This window comes from Periophthalmus magnuspinnatus, chromosome 13 (assembly GCF_009829125.3).
Source record: "Periophthalmus magnuspinnatus isolate fPerMag1 chromosome 13, fPerMag1.2.pri, whole genome shotgun sequence".
NCBI lineage: Eukaryota > Metazoa > Chordata > Actinopteri > Gobiiformes > Gobiidae > Periophthalmus > Periophthalmus magnuspinnatus.
Window position 1 is genome coordinate 13779026 of NC_047138.1, and position 18272 is coordinate 13797297.

General features: G+C 37.1%; 4 protein-coding genes across 4 annotated transcripts; 2 read left to right on the forward strand and 2 right to left on the reverse strand.

Annotated features, from left to right (window-relative positions):
• Nucleotides 1–4607: 4607 nt before the first annotated feature.
• LOC117380642 (olfactory receptor 4K14-like) lies at nucleotides 4608–5546 on the forward strand. The gene has a single exon (XM_033977476.1). It carries the CDS (start codon nucleotides 4608–4610, stop codon nucleotides 5544–5546), a length of 939 nt encoding a protein of 312 aa, XP_033833367.1.
• A 909-nt stretch (nucleotides 5547–6455) lies between these two features.
• On the reverse strand, nucleotides 6456–9681 carry LOC129456731 (somatostatin-2-like). The gene is made up of 3 exons (XM_055225986.1): nucleotides 9624–9681; nucleotides 8916–9095; nucleotides 6456–6793 (listed from the first exon to the last, which is right to left on the reverse strand). Exons 2-3 carry the CDS (start codon nucleotides 9093–9095, stop codon nucleotides 6602–6604), a joined length of 372 nt encoding a protein of 123 aa, XP_055081961.1. The 5' UTR covers nucleotides 9624–9681; the 3' UTR covers nucleotides 6456–6601.
• Nucleotides 9682–11568: 1887 nt separating this feature from the next.
• LOC117380305 (somatostatin-2-like) lies at nucleotides 11569–13111 on the reverse strand. The gene is made up of 3 exons (XM_033977092.2): nucleotides 13063–13111; nucleotides 12643–12813; nucleotides 11569–12008 (listed from the first exon to the last, which is right to left on the reverse strand). The coding sequence occupies exons 2-3, from the start codon at nucleotides 12811–12813 to the stop codon at nucleotides 11838–11840; spliced, it is 342 nt and encodes a 113-aa protein (XP_033832983.1). The 5' UTR covers nucleotides 13063–13111; the 3' UTR covers nucleotides 11569–11837.
• Nucleotides 13112–16954: 3843 nt separating this feature from the next.
• LOC117380643 (olfactory receptor 52B4-like) lies at nucleotides 16955–17911 on the forward strand. Its single transcript, XM_033977477.1, has one exon. It carries the CDS (start codon nucleotides 16955–16957, stop codon nucleotides 17909–17911), a length of 957 nt encoding a protein of 318 aa, XP_033833368.1.
• Nucleotides 17912–18272: the final 361 nt, after the last annotated feature.

Here is an 18272-nt window from a genome sequence, read left to right on the forward strand (position 1 = left end):
ATTCATTTATACACCAGTGTACACAGACACACTGGGGGCGAGGTGGGTTAAGTTTTTCGCCCACAATGAAAGAGTTCATCTGTGGAAAGCAGAATTGCACCGCCAACCTGTGGGTCAGTTGATGTGACTGCTCTGCCAATAATGTTTATGTTGAGAGTGGAATTCAAACCGCCAACCTTCAGATCAGAAAATATAAACTCTAACAACTGACCTACTGTCGCCCATGGTCAAAATGGTAGGCTTTGAGTTGGCTGGACACAATTCATGACTTTGGAAATGTATAAGATGTTTTCCGCACATGTCATTTTGATACAAATATTGAATGAGTTTTGGGGATGTGTGTGTGTGTGTGTGTGTGTGTTGTAAACCTAGCAATAAGAGACAGAAGAGAGTTTTTTCATTTTTTTCATAATACACAATGCTTATTGAGCTATGTAAGTTATATAACCATAATACATTTTAAATAGCTGTATGTGATCTTATTTCCCCTAATCATAACCCTTTTAGTTCAACCCTTTTAATCTCCTTTTCTGATTTTGAATCTAATTTTGTAAACCAGGGGCACTAAACACTTACTCACTATAAGTGAGTAAACCAGGCGCACTAAACACTTACTCACTATATATATATATATATATATATATATATATATATATATATATCTCAAAAGGATATGTTCCACCTTGTGATGTCATGGTAGTTTTCAAGTTAACAGCTACCTTTTGGTCAGTAGATTTGCAGAGATTTGCAATTCCAGGGTTGAAATTGTGGAAATAATTCTAGTGAAGGTGTATGGCGTTTCAAAACACAATGGAGCACTTCTTCTATTATCACGTGACAAGGTGGAACAAAGTGTATGCAGGGTTTGTGTGTTAAACATGTGTGAATGAAACAAAACACAACTCTAGGTATGTTTGTGATGAGGAAACAACATTATAACATAGATCAGAAAATAGCAAAATAGCATAATATGGGCCCTTTAATGCTCAATATAGCTGTCGAGTCACAAAAACATCTACTTTGTATGTCAACATAACCTGTGCTGAATTTGAATTGCACCTGTCAAATAAATAAACCTGTAAAATTCACATCTTTGTTTTTTTCTCTGCTTTAAAACACTTCACCTGTCTATGTTATAGCTGCTTCCATAGAGAGAACGCTCAGTATTATGGTCTGTCAGCCCCTTGGGGGCCTCAGTTTGCCAAATATTTAATATATACTTAATGTTATAAAGTTTGACCATTATTTATTTGTGAGCAACATTAAAATAAAGTTAAACCTTAAGGGGCAGCTCTGTGGCTCTTCCTCTGCCAAGAAATGACCGTCTATCATGCCCAAACCAGCAACCAAACGTTCTCTTACTGTCTGTTTTGTAAGGACGGGAAAACACAGTCAGAAGTCAGATCAGAACTATTTATATATAGAGTATAGAATTATTTAACACTAAAGGTAGGGTATGTTGAATTTGTATTTCATATTTCATAAACCTGTTCTGTCTGTATTCCTCATATCAGGACAATGAAATCAAATCTTAATTCACTGTTTTGTTTTTTTTCTTTATTCTTTATTTCTCAGGGACAAATTCATTAATCTAACAAAAGAAGAGATGAATTGTACCAGATTTAGCTACTGCTACTTTCCATTACTGTGTGTCCCTGAGCAGGTGAACACACATTAAAATACATGTTTCATTACAATTACATTATAAGACAAACAGTTCATCACTGACATCAGCAGTAAAATACAATAAATGTCCCCATGCACAAATTATTCAAATGTACAAATGTATTTCAGACTGTCTGGAAGCCGATTCCACTGCCTGATGGTTTGAAATGAAAAGGCTGCCTGAGCAAAGGCCAAGGATCTTTTTGGAACTGTGCAATTTCGGTTCACAGAGGAGCAAGGTGATCAGGTAGTTTATTGATTTTTTTCTTAATGACAAACACTTTGGACAGGATGGTTTGGATTGTTGATATTTTCATTTGGTGTTTTGGTTCTCGAAACAATTATTGAAAAAGTCAGTATGGGCCTCACATGAGTCTCTAATTTGGATTACCGGTTTCCAGTGATGGAAGGTAATGAAGTACAAGTTGTAAAGTACTGTACTTAAGTAGAATTTTTCAGTATCTGTAGTTGAATTGAGTATATTTTACGGTGGATACCTTTTACTTTTAGTTCACTACATTTGAGAGCAGATATCTGTACTTTCTACTCCACTACATTTTTTAACTTGACTGAAAAGTAAAAAGAACATATAATTTGAGAGGTCATTCTTACCATGTTTGTCGAAACATCCTGACTAAAGTTTTCAAGTTCAAGTGTCGGCTTTGAGCAAACAAAAATAAATACACAAAATTCATCAGAAAAATTAAGAAATGTATTCATTTTGCTACATTTAACACTTTAACAAATGAACAAAAGTTGTGTTAAATACTTTTTACTCTTAAAGTAAATTTTTTAAACAGCTATGTAAATATTTTTACTTAAGTAGATTTCATAGATTCGTAGATTCATGTGATACTTTTTTGTGAGTAACTTTTTACATTTGTATCGGTACTTTTACAGGAGTAACAAAAGTGATCCACCACTGCCAGTTTCAATGCTGAAATCCATTTGGAAACAAACCAAGGATTCTGATCTGAATGGTCATTACCTAAACCCCAGAACTTGCAGCCAATCATGAATCTGTGCTAGTGCAGCTCAGTGAGTGAATCTTGAAGGTTCTGAGCCTGTCCATATACTGAGGATGAGAATGAAAACTTGTATCTGTATCCTGAATATGCAGATCAAAATACTAGCAACCCAGTAGGAATGCAGGCTACTACCCTACGTTCATGATATTAGACAAATACAAACACATGCTATTTTTCTGGCTTAGCACTCTGGCTTAGCACTAACCCTAACCCTAACCCTAATGAATAGTGCACATTATATTAGTTTCTGAAGGAAAGTGCATGTATCTTCATATATGTAAAAACCCTCCACATTCCCGTGATCATCTCCACAATGAGAATCCATTGTGTTGTATTGATGTAAAGCATGAACATTACATTATGATAACATTATGGCTGTGTGCTGTTGTTCTTGTGCCTGTCCCTGGTGTATACACAGATACTACAAATGCACTGCTGTCAGCTCAGTGTGTTCAGCCAGGACCGGGGTGAGACCTCTGAGCTCTCACCAAAAAGCCTCTCTACTTTGACCGGTACCACTGCTCATATACACATCAGTATTATCTCTTGTGGTTCATATATTGATTTAATTATGGTGTTTTAACTCTTGTTTAGTTGTTGTTGTGTTTACAGGGGTGTAACAATTAACTATTTTACTATGGAACTATGGTATTGTGGGGAAGTTCAAAGTATTTTAGAAATGCAACTTTTTCTCTAAAATGCCGTGATAAGGGTTGAGGTTTTAAAATGTGTATAATTAATAAGCAAATCTCTATGTGGTCTGCGCTTAAATGGAGCAAAGGGCCATTGCCAATGTAGATTTCTCAGCCTATTTTTCATACAGCAGCAAAGCAATGCATTTAGGGTTAGGGGATAAGGCAATTGTACTTTTGAGATTACTTTAGAATTACTTACTGTACTTGTAACTGATTATGTAGTCTATCATTTAAAATATATAGTTAACGTGTACAGTACGTCCTAATCATCCCAACCCACTGTTGTCTAGTGATGGGACTCTCGGCTCTCTTATGGGATTGGATTTTTTCATTTCAAAGAGCCGTTCAAAGGACTGGCTCTTTTTATATTTATTTATAACAAAAGCCAGAAGCCATGCGAGCACTCATTTGATCTATAAACTAATGACCAGAGAGAATTAATGTGTTTAAAATGGTTCAGACTGAGAGTGGGAGTGTGTTTACCCTTTCAAATGATGCATCATCTAAATAACACATTGCATTATGATAATAATTCTTAAAATAACTGTTATTAAGATGCCAAATATGTTTTGTTTATGTACAACACTCTCACTCACAGTGCCTACTCTGCTGCTGTGATGATTCAGTATAAAAATACATACAAATTTGAAAGACAATGATTCGGTTCATCGACTCGTAACATCACTACTGCTGTCTTGTATCTGTCTCTGTTGGTCAGAACTCCAGATTGTAGTTTACTACGTTAAAAATGTTTAATTAATCAAGTTTTGTAAAAAAAAAAAAATAAAATAATACAATATAATACTACTACTACTACTATGAATAATAATAATAATAATAATAATAATAATAATAATAATAATAATAATAATAATAATAATAATAATAATAATAATAATAATAATAATAATAATAATAATTGACCTAAAATCCCACTAAAAATGTTTAAAGAAGTTACTAGTACCCTGAGAAGTATATTTCATGCGTACTTCATGCTTTAGTACAACATTTGGCAGAGTACATGTAAATAAGCGTACTTTTACTTGAGTATAAATTTTCAGTATTCTTTAATTCCACCACAGTTACACCCCTGTTTAATGTTTGTTCAGTCTGCGTACGTCCCAGTTCCACATTTCTATTAGTGAATCCTCATGTTATAATTTATTCTCTCTTTTAGCAACTGCTCCACCTTGAGACTCAAAATCTCCTACTTATAGTTATGTCAGAAAACACCTCCTTGGACAACTTCCTGACCCTTGAAGAACTGGGACTGCACTCCTCCTCTACCCAGTATCCTGCCTTCATTTTTGCCATTCTGATGTACACGCTGATCCTAATCTTTAACTCTATGGTCCTCCTCTCCATTGTGACCAGTAAGACGCTTCACAAACCCATGTTCCTTCTGCTCTGTAACCTCCCCATTAGCGACATGGTTGGAGCCAGTGCGTTCTTCCCTCATCTGGTCTTCGGCATAATCACCAAAAACAGGATTATTTCATACAACAGTTGTATGTTTCAGGGATTTCTCATTCACTTCTATGGAACGGCTAACTTGCTAACCTTGAGTGCTATGGCTTACGACAGGTACGTTGCAATATGTAGCCCTTTGAGGTATAACTCGATCATGACCATGCAAACTTTGGTCAAGCTAATTATCATGATTTGGTTCACCAATGTGGGGATTATAGGCACTTTGTTTGCATTGCATGTTAGACTGAAAATATGCAGGACGAAAATTGTAGATTTGTATTGCAATAATCCATCTTTGCTCAAATTGGCGTGTTTTTCTTCAAATACAATGCTTATCAACTATTATGGGGTGTTTAATATAGTGCTGCTCCAGGGTGGGACTCTGTTGGTTATAATGTACACATATATGCAGATTTTAAGGTTGTGTATAATGTCGAAACAGACTGAAGTGAGGAGCAAGGCGGCACAGACCTGCAGCTCTCATTTAGTGTCGTTTTTAGTTCTACAAATTAACACAGTGATAGCGCTTTCTGCCCATCGGCTCACAAACGCCTCTTCGTTCCTGAGGAGGTCCATGGGGGTGTCAGTCGTCATATTCCCGCCCTTTCTCGACCCCATCATCTACGGACTCAGCTCCCGGGAAATCAAGACTGCTTTTTTTGGGTTACTCAAGAGGAATAGAAAGTAACAATCGTTTTGTATCTTTGTGCCTCCTCATTTTGTTTTGTTTTTTGCTTCTAAATTAAAGCAGTTCTTTATTAGTTAGAGCTTTTTGGTACCTGTTTGTTAATGACAAAAATTATTTAGACTGATAAAAATTGTACATTTCAACAAGTAAATTGTTCTGTATGTGCCAACAATATTTTTCAAAAGTACGAATACTTGTGTCAAATGCAAGCTGGCTTTATGTTAATGAATTCTTTTTTCAGATGAAGATTTAGTTTATTTTCATACCAGACAGTTTCGACAGCTCACTAGCGCTCTTCCTCAGAGTGGTCATGTGATCTGATTTAAACAGGTTTTGGTGCTGTCTTACTACTGGTAGAGGCAGGGTGGCACCATCTGCAGTCCGACTTCTTCAGAACAGTATCCCAAGTGTGTAAGAGTAAAAAAAAACCCTTGTCCTAATCTAAAGTCCTGTGGCCATGTTTCCCTATTGCCTCCTTAATCCAGCAATGATGTTTGTTGTCCTCTGTCCCTAACATCATCGGAGACGTGCCTATAGGACTTTAAACCGGGTCAATGGGGCTTTTTTACTCTCACCTGGGATACTGTCCTGAAGAAGTCGGACTGCAGGAAGATGGTGCCAAAACCTGTTTAAATCAGCTGACCAGAGCCATCACAGCAACATGACCACTCTGAGGAAGAGCGGTAGTGAGCAGTCCAAACTGTCAGGTATGAAAACAAACAACCTTGGATTGAAAAAAGAATCTATCACCAGAAGACTAGATGAACCTCATTGGACTGTCAGGTCACTGTCAAAAACAAGACATTCATGAACAGTTTGACAGGCGGCAGAAATTAAATGTGAGGTTTAAAACAAGTAGCACTACACTGCAAGTACACCAAATATTGACCAAGATTTATTCATAATATATGTAAAAAGCAGTACTGTTCACATCACTGTTTCATAAGTTATTAGTGAGTAATTAGATGAGCATTTGACATTTTTACAGAGATCTCTTTATTGGTTATAGGGTGCTGTTAACAGGAGCTGTCCTGTGCCGTGATTGGATTCTGTTTCTAACAGGCGGTTTTGCCCTTCCAGTAGAAGTTCTTACATCCGGCCTTGCGTTCCATTGAAGGCAGGTTATTGTTTGACTCCACTGAGCGCTGGAGGGTCACATGACCCATGGACTCCTTGGCTAGAGGTGGTTTGGGGGCATTGGCTTCAGGAAGGGACATTTGAGCCAGTAAAAGGTCCTCTACTGCTCGCTGAAAAGACAAAGAAAGACAAAGCTGTAATAGACTTGATACTTAAAATATCAGCTATGGCCAGCTATGGTCAGATCAAACATTATAAATAGGATTTTTCACAATCTCTCTGATTTAAAATCCCAAAACTGCCTTTAAATCTCAATAGGCTAATACAGAAAATAAAATAAATAAGACAGTGAAATGCAGGAACCAGAAATAAACAGTCACATGACATTATGGGTTTTGGTTGTGTAAAATGGACTATGTGGTTGTGTAAAATTTGTGCAATATCATTTGCACTGGACAAAGTGCAAATGAAGTGGTTCAGTGGGATATCACAACTACAAGAGTTAAATAGCCTCTACCTAGTTTTTAACCATGAGTGTGGAACATGTTTGAGTGTGAACTATAAACCCGCCCACTTAGTACTTTGAACCACTTTGATATCACACCATGGCACACACATAACTGTCTAGGATAGTCTCATGTATTTGTTTACACACAGTTCTCATCAGTCTCTGTCCTCTTTTTTGTTGTGTTTGTTGTGTTGTGTCACTTTTGAAAATCCACCATAACAGAGGATCATTTGTCTGACAAAGTGATAGGCAGTTGTTTGTCATGACTCTTAGCAACCAATATACCTGGCTGGATAAAAGTGAGTGACCCTGTCCGTTACTTTTCTGTTAGTTAATACCTTACAAAATGCTTGGTAAAAATGCACATCTTTCAGTCTCATTTTTGTTGCTAAATTACATTTACATTTTACATTTACTAGAGATGGGACTTTCGGTTCTTTTATGGGATCTGAATCTTTTAGATCTGTTCATTTCAAAGAGTTCAAAAGACTGGCTCTTTTACTATTTATTTATATGACAGAAGTCGATGTGAGAATTCATTTTAACAACAAATTAATCACAGAGAGAATCGACCAAGGCTTAAATGTGTTTAAACTGCTTCAAACTGAGAGTGGGAGAGTATTTTCCCTTTCAAATTATGCATAATCAAAATAAAACAATAATAATAATTTTAAAAGTAACTGTTAATATGATACCAAATATGTTTTTGTGCACAAAGCTCTCACTCGTAACGCCTGCTCTCCTTCTGTTCTGATTCTTCTATCGGTTCAGTGTTGATCAATATAAAAATACGTGCAAATTAAAAGGAAAAGAGTCGGCTCTTTTAAAAAATTAGATCTGGATCCAACTGTCCAACTCATTTATGAACCTCGCATCACCAATATTTACAAAACTTGACTGTCATGAAAAGCGCTGTGTAAGCATTATTATTATTATTATTAATACTACAAATACTACTACTACTACTACTACTACTACTACTACTACTACTACTACTACTACTACTACTACTAATAATAATAATAATAATAATAATAATAATAATAATAATAATAATAATACACCGCATAATATACAGGCCATTTATCTCAATCGGAAGAAATTCATACCAGGTACAGGCCCTTCAAATTGCAGAAGGATTCAGTGTTGTTACCACATACGAACATACAAACCCCGTTCCCAAACATACAGTAATTCACAATAATACACTTAATGAGTAACGTTTTATAATTCAGTCAACGTTGCTGTGTAGACTCTGCATACCTGACTGGGTGACAGGTGCGCTGGAGGAGAAGACTCCGGCACACTGTCTCACTCTTGGTTCACTTTCACTACAACATTTCGGTCCCTCTGACTTTCTTCAGATTCGTGGTCAGCCCCTTCCGCCCCCCTTATATAAGTTAAGTGACTGTCCCTTTAAGAGTAATCAACCAATCAGAAAAAAATACATTCGCAATTAGACCACAATGTAACCGCCATATTGTGCATAATGCACTTTGCACCAGTCGTTTGTGAGTTAAAACACATGGACTGTGACTAGAAAAATCTAAAGATTGTTAACATATTAAAAAGGTAACAATTATAATTCCATAATTCTGACACTTTTTAGCAAAATAACTGGCGCTTCAAAGAGTTTACATATATAAGGTGAGTGGAAGGGGCTGTCCTCATACCTAAAGACGGTCACAGGGACTGAAACGTACTAATAAAAGTGAACCAAGAGTGAGAGAGTGTGCGGGAATCTCCTTAAAACCTATATTTCAGTCTACCAATGCAGATGTTACCTGAGCGAGGAGTCCAGAATTGCGAGCTCTCTGCAGCAGTCTGTGGCGTGTCAGCTCCATGTCTATGTCCTGATCCAGATCCTGCCCCAAGTCCTCTGGGACTGGGCTCTGGTTGGCTTTAGAGGTTAGGGCCAAGAGCAGCATGGAAAAGAATAGGAGTGACCCCTGCATGCACTGCATCTGCACAAGGAGGAAACAGCAAATATTAGCATGACTCATTTTTATCCCCAAAAAATGTGAATACATAGATGCATTGTAATGAGCTGTTTTGATCAGAATCCATCAAAATGAGCACTTCTTGGTTTCTATTCTTTATGTAGAGAGTTGACAACAAGCATGTTTGTCAGGTTGGGAATTAAAGAAGAAGAAGAGAAAACTGAAGACGATGAAAGGTACTAAATATGAGCAAATAAAACTAAATACTACTACAGGTATACTGATTATGATTCAGAATTTTTAAAAAGTCCATTTGATTTTGGCTAAGATGACTTAAAAAACTAGTTTAGCTCTCAGCACCAGAATAAGTTAGCATAACAGTCAAGTCACATCTGGGTAAAGACTTACTAAGAATAAAATAAGATGGATTATTAGAAGAGACAACTTGCAAATACACCTTGATTTGAAGTAATGTGAAGTTAAAGAAAGTAAGTAACTGAATTGAAGATAAAGAAGCATACTGAAATAAATTAAGAGAGAAAGTAATCATACTTTTGTCGAAGGATGTGTCGTCTTTGTCCAAAGTTCGTGACAAAAGTGGCTGTCTGGTTTCTGTGTCATTTTTCACTTGGCACTGTCTTATTATATATGGGAAGGTTCTTGTCACATGATCGAACGAACCAATAACAAAGTACCTCCACTGTTTGCAAAGATCAGAAGAAAAGTTTATTATAGACGATGAACTCCCAAGCACAAACACAACAGTAACATTTCCGGCTGAACTGAGGTCACTGAATGCCTCATTAGAGACAGCAAACAGACAGCAGTGATGTCTCATGATGACACAGATGACACAATGATTATCTGGAAAACTTCAACCACCCTCCTGGTCCACAAAGCATCTGTCCCTAAAGTAAATAAGTATCGCAGGCCTGTAGATCTTACCTCCAATGTAGTGTTTTGAGACAATAATAGTAAGGGGGGTGAAGTTAACCAAAACCAAAACCAAAGAGACTCCCATCAGTTTGTTTACAAAAACAAGAGTAGCATTGGTGATGCAGTATTAGCACTGAACATGTAGTGGCAAGTCCTGGAGCATAACCTCTCAAAATGGTCTATTAACCTGTCTATCATCAGCCGCTGTGAGTCATTTTTATCCAACAGGACTCAACATTTCCTCAGGGCTGCATCCATCTTTGTAACTTTCCTCATTCCAATGAATGACTGCACCGTAAGTTGTTCCAGTTTTCACATTATCACATTCATCTAAGAGATTGCGCAAGCTAATTCTGACAGACACCTGGGTGTCCTGTCTGACGTAGTTAGGATGGTTACAACTGTAACCAACTGTATTTCTTGGAAGTACTCTTTTTTTTTCTTTTTTTTTTAAATCGACTTAAGTAAAAGTACCTACGTAAAAATGTACTTCAAGAGTAAAAAGTAAAAGTATTTTATATAGATTTTGAGGTTTTATAAGCTTCAAATATATTGATTTTGATACAGATTTGTGCTGTGTTCTGTTCAACTTAAACAAATGAATCCATGGGGTGTTTTTGCAAATTATGAATGAGTTAAAAATAAACCCCCAGCCTTTTCAGCAGGTCTCAAACTTCAGTCCTGTTCAAAAGTGTAGTAGAGTAAATGCAAAAAGCATGCACTTTAAAATGTACTAAAGTAAAGACAAATAAAATGTTTACTTAAATACAAAACTACAGAACAGTACTATTTTTACTTTGTTACATTCCATCATTGCTGAAAACCAATTCTAAACCATGATGACCATCACAATTTTGTGTACTACAATATATATATATATATATATATATATATATATATATATATATATATATATATATATATATATATATATATATATATATATATATATATATATATATATATATATATATATATATATATATATATATATATATATTTTATTTTATTTTATTTTTTTTTTTATTAACATCAACAATTAAGCATTGCCCCTCCATTCACAAAAGTCCAGCTGTTAAAGGACTTCAGACTTCAGCCCTCTGAATGATCCACTGTACTGATGACTGGTCTTTGACCTGCTTAAAACATGTTTCATGTCATGGTTCTTAGTGAAAACAGTTTGGACATCCCTGCTCTGCATCATCATGTTCAGCACTGGTGTCCTCTAAGGCTGTGTGCTTAGCCCCATGTTGTACTGTTTCTACATGTCTGCAGTCCTGCACACAGTCCTCCAAACCCAGCATCAGTTGATAGATGCTTTTTATTCATCCTGATGATGTGGTATTTGGATGATGCTTGCTGCTGTTCAAAGCATTATGTTCCCACCTCTATGTTTTAATCCATGTGTTTGGAAAATATCTTTTATCTTTCTCTTTCACATGAATGCCACATCCTTGTGTCCAGACAATGGTATTTTTGATTTATTTGACCCCAGAACTGACTGAAATGTTAACAAAAACTCTTCTGAAGAGCTGAAAAGAAAGAGGATCGTTAAGGGCTAGTAGTTATTTATTTATTTTGTATCAATAATCCATTTTGAGCTCACTGTCAAACAGCAATACATTTGTGACTAACAGAAGAAATTCTGATGCAAGATTGAACAGTGCACTGAAAATCAAACAAACCAAAGCTGATTGAATTTAACTTTTATTAATTTTAGTATTTACACAGTAATAGGTGGTAAGTGACTAGATCATTGTGATTTTTATGTCAGGTTCTTTATTGGTTGTGTGTTGTGGTTGGCTAATGGCTAAGAGGAGCTGAGTGCATCTAACAGGAAGTAAAGCCCTTCCAGTAGAAGTTCTTGCAGCCAGCCTTGCGTTCTCTTGGAGGCAGGTTCTCCACTGAGCGCTGAAGGTTCATGTGACCAGCTGACTCCTCTGGTAGAGCATTGTCTTCAGGGAGGGACATTTGAGCCAATATGAGGTCCTTCACCACTCGCTGAAAAACACAAAAGACAAATCTGAGTCTGACAGGAAGGCCACAGAAAGTCACAGAAAATTACACTTCCATCTTCCATTTTTTATTTATGAATTTATATCACTTCAGTTAATTGTGCTCAATGGTAAGTTAGATATATTTTAGATAACAGACGTTCCCAAACTTTTCAACTGGGAGCCCTAAAATAGCTATGTCATGACGTACATTTGGTGCTGATAACAATTTCGAGAAGAAAAATGTGTTAAATCAGGTTTAATATTGTTTGTTGTTTTTTTTTTTATTATTATTATTTGAGTGGTTTGTTGAGTTTTTGTGCCTAATTTCACTTAAATATACTGCTTGTTTTTTGGGGTTTTTTTGTTTGTTTTTTTTTTGTTTTTTTTTTATTAATGATTATATATAGTGTCATATTTTTAAAATCATTTCTTGAAATGATCTCGCAACTCCCCACATTGAAACTAACATGGTACATATTCATATTGTGAATCATGACCACGTACATATAAATTCAACTTGATAGCTGCCTTGTGGGCCTATTTTAACTTTAAAACATAATAATAATAATAATTCTAATCAAATTATGACCTACCCTGTGGCTTGCTTTTAAATTTTGACCATTAATGACACCTGTTACCTGTGAGAGGAGTCCAGCGGTCCGGGCTCTCTGCAGCAGTCTGTGGCGTGTCAGCTCCATGTCTAAGTCCTGCTCAAGATCCTGGTCCAAGTCCAAGTCAGCCACCGGGCTCTGGTCTGCTTCAGAGAACAAGGCCAAGACCAGCATGGATAAGAACAGGAGCGACTGCATCTGCACAAGGAAGAAAACCGGGTCCAAAATCAGGCAAATCACAAGGCACTAACAGTTAGATGCTTCATATAGATGGTTTAGAGTTTCTGAAGGTCCTAAATCTATTCAAAGTGATAGAATTTTGGCAGCGACTACTTGCAAAAAGACCTTAATTTTAAAGAAAGAAATTAAACATAATATCAAAGACGTAACATTATTGATGAAGACGTAACATTATTTTCATTGAATTAAAACAGAAATAAATCATACTTTTGGGAAAGGCTGTTTTGTCTTGGTCTGAAACTTCTGAAAATGTCGATGTTTGATTTCAGAGCCATTTTTCTTATATCAGTCCAGGTTCTTGTCACATGACCTGTATGCGCCAATTAAAATGTGCAGCTACGTTTAACAAGAATCAGACAAAGAGTTTATTCCAGATAAAATCTAATCACAAACACAACAGTAAAATGTCCTGCTGTGCTTAGGTCACTGAATGCCTCATTAGAGTCAGCAAACACAACACCGTGATGTTGACCACTTGAGTTTGGAAACTGAGGAATTGCAACAAACTCACAAAATGTCATAGATTTTAGAGGAACATAAATTAAAATATTAGTAATTTTACCCTAACCAGATGATGTGTTCATGTTTATTGAGGTAAACATTACATACATACAGTTGCACATAATGCACACTGTCTACTTAGATATTTCTCATTGTTTTTAAATCCACAAAACTTGTAATTTGTGTTTTAGCAATGTATGTCTTATTTTGCATTGTGTAGAGACAAAGATTTGATACTTCCCTTACAATCAAACAACATCCCAAGTTGTTTTATGAATTAAAAAAATGGATGGGATACCCTTTTTTTAACACAGGTCTAATGACACAGTGATTGGGCAAGTATGCAATTAATACATAAGAGTTAAATAAGCTACCTGTAGTTGACACACAACTAGCACAATTGTCTTTCACCAATTCATTAAAACATTAAGTTGTTCATTTGCACTTAGTGTGTGTTAATATTTGGCCCACCTGGATACTGGAGACTTTGGTTGCTGTGGAGACCCTCTAATGTCAATTTGTGTTAGACTTAATCCTGATAAGATACAAGTAAATAACATCTGTTCCAAGTCAGATCAGATCAAACTGGTGACGTCCCAAGTCTTTACATTGTCCTGACCTCACAATCAGATGGTAACAAAATGTCTCAGAATGCCAAGAAGCCGCTTGGTGGAAAGAAGTGTGCTTTGAAAACTGCAGTTCATGCCATCTCAAATCACCGTTTTTAGGCAAAGTCCTTGAAAAAGTTGTTGGCTTTAATGGTCATATCACATCAATAATATCCACAGCTTTCTACCATCTGAAAACATTGTAAACATCAAAGGTATACTGTCAAAACCAGACTTGGAGAGACTTATCCATGCATTTGTCTCCAGTAGTTTAGACTACTGTAACAGCCTGCTCACTGGCCTCTCCAAACAGGCGTTAAGACAGCTGCAGTACATCCAGAATGCTACGGCTCGGGTCCTGACTAGAAATAGGAAGTACGAGCCCATAAGTCCTGTGCTCAGGTCTCTGCACTGGCTCCTGTAGCTCAGACAGCAGCTTTGCTTGTGTACAAGTCCCTCTAGTACATCTTTGACATGTTAGTGTCATATGAACCATCTCAAATCAAATCAAATCAAACTTTATTTATAGAGCACTTTTCATACAAAAAAAAGTAACACAAAGTGCTTTACAAAGCATTAAAATCAGTCCCACCCACCAAACCCACCCAACCACCCGACAGCCAAACAACCGGACCCCAACACATCAATAAACATAACCAAACAACCCCCCACCCCAACACACACTCCCACCCCCCACCTCAACACATGTTAAAATACCTCAGTTTCATTTAAAATATGTTTAAGTGGAACAGGCTGGATAAAGATGAACCAGATGAGAGAGCGCCACCAGAGGAACCATCTGCACCAGGAGCAGGGTCACCCGCAGCCACAGGACACCAGCCCAGGGCCCAGAGAAGAGATGAGGTCAAGACCAAACCTCCAGGGCCCACGAGCCAGGGCCCAGGAGCCACAGCCAACCACAGCTCCCGGTGCAGAGGGCTCCTCAGAGGAAACACTGGCAAATCTAAAATGATTAAGTCAATAAATAATAAAATAAATAAGCCTAAGCCTAAATAAGACTAAATAAATAGAGAAGTAAACTAAAATGATAAATACTAGTCAAAAGCTATGCTAAAAAGATGGGTCTTGATGGGTCTTGAGCCTGCTTTTAAAAACCTGAATGTTCTCTGCGGCCCTGAGGTCCTCCGGCAGGCTGTTCCATAGACGGGGGCCATAAAACTGGAAAGAGGCCTCTCCATGCGTGTGTGTCCTGACTTTGGGAATAACTAGGAGCCTGCTGCCGGAGGAGCGCAGGGGCCGCGAGGGTTCATAGGATAAAAGCAGTTCTGTAAGATAAGAAGACCCAAGACCATTAAGACATTTAAAAACCAGTAAAAGAACTTTAAAATCGATCCTGAAACACACAGGGAGCCAATGCAGGGATTCTAAAACCGGTGTAATGTGGTCCCGCCCCCTGGTCTTAGTCAGGACACGTGCTGCTGAATTTTGTAATAATTGTAGACCTGAAATCGCCTTTTTGGGAAGACCAGAGAGCAGGGCATTACAGTAATCTATACGACTGGTGATAAAAGCATGCATCAGCGTCTCTGTGTTGGCCCGAGAGAGAATGGGACGGACTCTGGCTATGTTTTTCAAATGGTAAAAAACAATTTTTGTGATGTTTTTAATGTGTGGAATAAAAGTCAGCTCAGAGTCAAAAATAATGCCCAGGTTTCTTACTTGTGATGATGGATTAAAAGACTGTGACTGTAATTTGGGTAAAAGTTTCTCTCTCTGGGCCTCAGGACCGATGATTAAAACCTCAGTTTTGTCCTGGTTAAGCTGGAGGAAGTTTTCTGCCATCCAGGATTTGATGTCTAAAATACAATTAAAAAGAGCAGTCCTCACACTCTGAGGACTTCAGGGACTGGCCTCCTGCTGGCGCCCAAAGTCAGGACTAAACATGGAGAATGCAACTAAAACCTGGAATACTTCTTGAAGATGTGAGACAGGCCTCTACTTTGACAATGTTTAAATCCAGGCTCCAAATGGTTCTGTTTAGCTGTGTACTGTGAAAGGTTTTTATTCTGCACTCTTCTCTTTTAATGTTCCTTAATGTTATGTAATGATTATTTATGTTTTGATTTGCTTGTATTGTGATTTTTATTATTCCATAAAAAATAAACTTGCTTCCAAATGCTTGAATACCAATCAAAGTCTTGCCATTTGAAAAATAGAAAACGAATTGACCAACATTTGGTGCATTTAAATCATGTCAATTTTGATGTACAAAATGACAATGTCCTGATGCTGTAATGGAAACATGTGTGTGTTTTCAAGTTGGTCTCTGGTCCTCACGAGACAACCACCATCACCCATATTTAAAATACCCAAGAGGCTAATGTGAGCAGCGGGGGGCAACAGAGATGACTACATAAGTCTACCTGCCTAACACAGCCTGCTGCTCTACGACAGAGTGACCCCCGTCTCCTCATCTCTTCTCATCACAGACTCTTGCTTATCAGTCTTGCGCTTGTTGTTCATATGTTATTCTATTAACTATGTATATGAGAAAGAATTTTCTTAACTACATTTGAGCAATGCTTAGTTTGACCATGTATATCTAATCTTGTATATATGTATATCACATCATGCTTATGCTATAGTCTCTTTCACACTTCTTTCAGAAAAGTACTTTTTATTTACATTACCGAGATCTATAATTTATACCGAATATGAAATCTGTTCTGCTCATTCTTTTGCAGCCTATTTTTGAAAGCAGTTTAATTACATTTGGCACATTTACATGACCAGTGAAAATCAATTGAGCTGGTCTGATTTTTTGAGTCAGTTAATGAATGGATTTTTAGAGAAACAGTTTATTTGGAAAATCAAACTGCAATTCATTTCCAAACATATTTTCAATCTTTAACATATTTTTCATTTTTGTCTGGCAATATTAGTTCATGTGTCATTTAAATAACCTTACAACTCCAGAATTCAGATAATGATGTTGCTGTGCATGTAAACACAGCCAACAGTACATCAACATGAATAGTACTTACAACATTACACCATATGTGACCCTTGTCAGCTATAACCTCCCCCCTGACAGTGTTATCTCTACTTTCTTGTTTGCCTGTTTGAGTTATGTAACCATCCTATTTTGCAATCTCACGCTTATGTTAACTATTATACTCAACAAATGTCTGCATCAGCCTATGTACCTGATCCTCATTAACCTGCCTATCAATGACCTGATGGGATCTTCAGCATTTTTCATTCAAACCATTAAACAAATCATAACGAGAAGTCAGATTGTTTCTTACCCCGCTTGTGTCACCCAAGCCTTTTTTATACACATTTACGCTGCTGGTGCCATGTTCATGCTCACTGCGATGGCTTATGACAGATACATTGCTATCTGTTGGCCTCTCAGGTACAACGATGTGATGACTAACTCTCAGGTTATGAAAGTGATCACATTTGCGTGGTTATGTTGTTTTATTTTAATTGGCGTGCTGTTTGGGTTGCTTTTACGCTTGCCCCGTTGCCGTTCTGAAATGATGCAGCCTTACTGTGACAACCCTTCTTTGCTTTCGTTGGTTTGTGAGAATACATCTTTAAACAACATCTACGGACTATTTTCTGTAGCGGTGACCCAGGTGGTAGCCAATGGGATGATTCTGTTCACGTACTTGAGGATTTTGATCGCCTGTTTCCGCTCCAAACGGGCAGACACGAAGGCCAAAGCACTGCAGACCTGTGCCACTCATCTGTTAGTTGTTATCTTATTTGAAAGTTTGGGGCTCTTCACCATTATTTCCTATCGATTTAAGGACATGTCACCACACCTCCGGAGGTTCTTGGGGATGTCCACGCTCATTTTCCCCCCAACACTTAATCCCATCATTTACGGACTGAAAACAAAAGAGATCAGAGTGAAAATCATGCAGTACTTAAGGAATATGTTATTTAAAATTAAACCCAATCGTATTCATTTGTAACAATCTTGTTTGTTTGTGTTGTTGTTTTAAGAAGTTCATTCATAAAGTGCTTTAAATAAACTTTGATTCATTGATATTTGTAGGTGCTGTGTTTGTTTTTGGAATTGTAACTACATTTTTTTTCTTCTTTGGGGCATTATAAGAAAGTTGTAGGTTGCACATAATGATACACTTTGTACATTATTGTTGGTCCCTCGATGGACAAGTGACATTTTGTGTGTGCCACTGGAAAAAGTGCTTACATGGACTGCACATTATCATTATACTGTTTGTTGTTTGCCTTTTGTCTGTTTTTAAATGCTCTATATGAACACCCTCCTGTGTGAAATGACACTTGACACTTCTCTAACAGACACCAGGC

Coding starts and splice junctions, on each gene's coding strand:
- LOC117380642 (XM_033977476.1), top strand. CDS start 4,608: ATGTCAGAAAACACCTCCTTGGACAACTTCCTGACCCTTGAAGAACTG.
- LOC129456731 (XM_055225986.1), bottom strand. CDS start 9,095: ATGCAGTGCATGCAGGGGTCACTCCTATTCTTTTCCATGCTGCTCTTG. Junction 6,794..8,915: donor ATTCTGGACTCCTCGCTCAG/GTAACATCTGCA, acceptor TTGTCTTTTCAG/CGAGCAGTAGAGGACCTTTT.
- LOC117380305 (XM_033977092.2), bottom strand. CDS start 12,813: ATGCAGTCGCTCCTGTTCTTATCCATGCTGGTCTTGGCCTTGTTCTCT. Junction 12,009..12,642: donor CCGCTGGACTCCTCTCACAG/GTAACAGGTGTC, acceptor TGTGTTTTTCAG/CGAGTGGTGAAGGACCTCAT.
- LOC117380643 (XM_033977477.1), top strand. CDS start 16,955: ATGAATAGTACTTACAACATTACACCATATGTGACCCTTGTCAGCTAT.